Source organism: Empidonax traillii, unplaced genomic scaffold (genome assembly GCF_003031625.1).
Source record: "Empidonax traillii isolate 1590-97213 ecotype Southwest subspecies unplaced genomic scaffold, ASM303162v1 scaffold5124:size8875, whole genome shotgun sequence".
In the NCBI taxonomy this organism is placed as follows: Eukaryota; Metazoa; Chordata; class Aves; order Passeriformes; family Tyrannidae; genus Empidonax; species Empidonax traillii.
Genome location: NW_020960317.1, coordinates 1 through 1870, shown reverse-complemented (window position 1 = coordinate 1870; position 1870 = coordinate 1). Strand labels below are relative to the sequence as shown.

The 1870-nt window shown below is 36.9% G+C and overlaps 1 protein-coding gene across 1 annotated transcript in view; it reads left to right on the top strand.

Moving 5' to 3' along the window:
- The window catches only part of LOC114073053 (eukaryotic translation initiation factor 3 subunit A-like), a gene marked incomplete at both ends in the record, with an annotated part of 8669 nt that extends 6961 nt beyond the window's left edge, over nt 1-1708 (top strand). Inside the window, one exon of the mRNA XM_027910851.1 lies at nt 1551-1708. Coding sequence (XP_027766652.1) covers nt 1551-1708 — 158 coding nt within the window. The remainder of the gene's footprint in view (nt 1-1550) is intronic.
- Between the last annotated feature and the right edge of the window lie 162 nt (nt 1709-1870).

The window sequence follows — 1870 nt, the reverse complement described above, 5'->3', positions numbered from 1 at the left end:
CAGGGGTTAATTGGGGGTCAAGGGTTAATTGGGGGTCAAGGGTGGGGCTGATGGAGGGGTGAGGGGTTAATTAGGGGTGAGGGGTTAATTAGGGGTCGAGGGTTAATTAGTGGTCAGAGGTTAATTGGGAGGTGCTTAATGCAGGGTTAGGGTTTAATTAGGAGCAGGGGTTAATTAGGGGGTCAAGGGTGGGCTTAATGAAGGGGCCAGGGGTTAATTAGGAATAAGAGTTAATTAAGGGGTCGGAGGATGATTTAATGGGGGGGTTCAGGGGCTAATTAGGGAGGCCAGGGGTTAATTAAGGGCTGTGGGCTAATTAAGGGGTCAGAGGACGATTTAATGGGGGGGGGCAGGTGTCAATTAGGATTCAGAGATTAATTGTTACCGTTAATTATTTTAAATCGCTCTATTGATTATTTAATATCAATTATTAATTATTGTTACTTATTATTAATAATAATTATTATTCATTATTACTAATAACATTAATTAATTAAGGTTCCAAGGGTTTTTAATTAATTAATTTTCAATTAAGAATTAATTAATTTTTAAATTAATTACTTAAGGTTCCAAGGGTTTTTAATTAATTAATTTTGAATTAAGAATTAATTAATTTTTAAATTAATTACTTAAGGTTCCAAGGGTTTTTAATTAATTAATTTTAAATTAAGACTTAATTAATTTTTAAGTTAATTAATTAAGGTTCCAAGGGTTTTTAATTAATTAATTTTTAAGATTTTTAAATTAATTAATTAAGGTTCCAAGGGGTTTTAATTAATTAATTTTTAATTAAGAATTAATTAATTTTTAAGTTAATTAATTAAGGTTCCAAGGGGTTTTTAATTAATTAATTTTTAATTAAGAATTAATTAATTTTTAAATTAATTAATTAAGGTTCCAAGGGTTTTTAATTAATTAATTTTTAATTAAGAATTAATTAATTTTTAAGTTAATTAATTAAGGTTCCAAGGGTTTTTAATTAATTAATTTTTAATTAAGAATTAATTAATTTTTAAATTAATTAATTAAGGTTCCAAGGGTTTTTAATTAATTAATTTTTAATTAAGAATTAATTAATTTTTAAATTAATTAATTAAGGTTCCAAGGGTTTTTAATTAATTAATTTTTAATTAAGAATTAATTAATTTTTAAATTAGTTAATTAAGGTTCCAAGGGTTTTTAATTAATTAATTTTTAATTAAGAATTAATTAATTTTTAAGTTAATTACTTAAGGTTCCAAGGGTTTTTAATTAATTAATTTTTAATTAAGAATTAATTAATTTTTAAATTAATTAATTAAGGTTCCAAGGGTTTTTAATTAATTAATTTTAAATTAAGAAATAATTAATTAATTTTTAAATTAATTAATTAATTAAGGTTCCAATTAGCGCTAATTAGCACTTAATTGCAGCCCCACCCCACGACCTCTCCCTGACGGCCCCTCCCCGCACCGCCAGCCCCGCCCCCTGCGCAGGAGGCCCCTCCCCCGCCTCCGCCCCGCCGGGGGGCGTGTCCTCGGGAGGCCCCGCCTCCCCCCGCCCCCTGACAGGTGGGGGAGGGGCTGGCGAGGGTCCCCCCCCGGGTGGGGGAGGGGCAGGGGAGGGGGGCCCGGACCCGGCGCTGGAGCGGCGGCTCCTGCTGCTCCTGTCGGACCTGGCCCTGCCCCTCCCCCGCGACGCCCACGCCCTCTGCGACGCCATCGCACAGGTGAGGGGGAGACACACCTGGGGGGCACACCTGGGGGCGTCTGGGGGGCACACCTGGGGGCAACTGGGATACACCTGGGGGTGTCTGGGACACACCTGGGACACACCTGGGGGCACCTGGGCACACCTGGGGGCACCTGGGGGCACTTGAGGGCACCTGGGA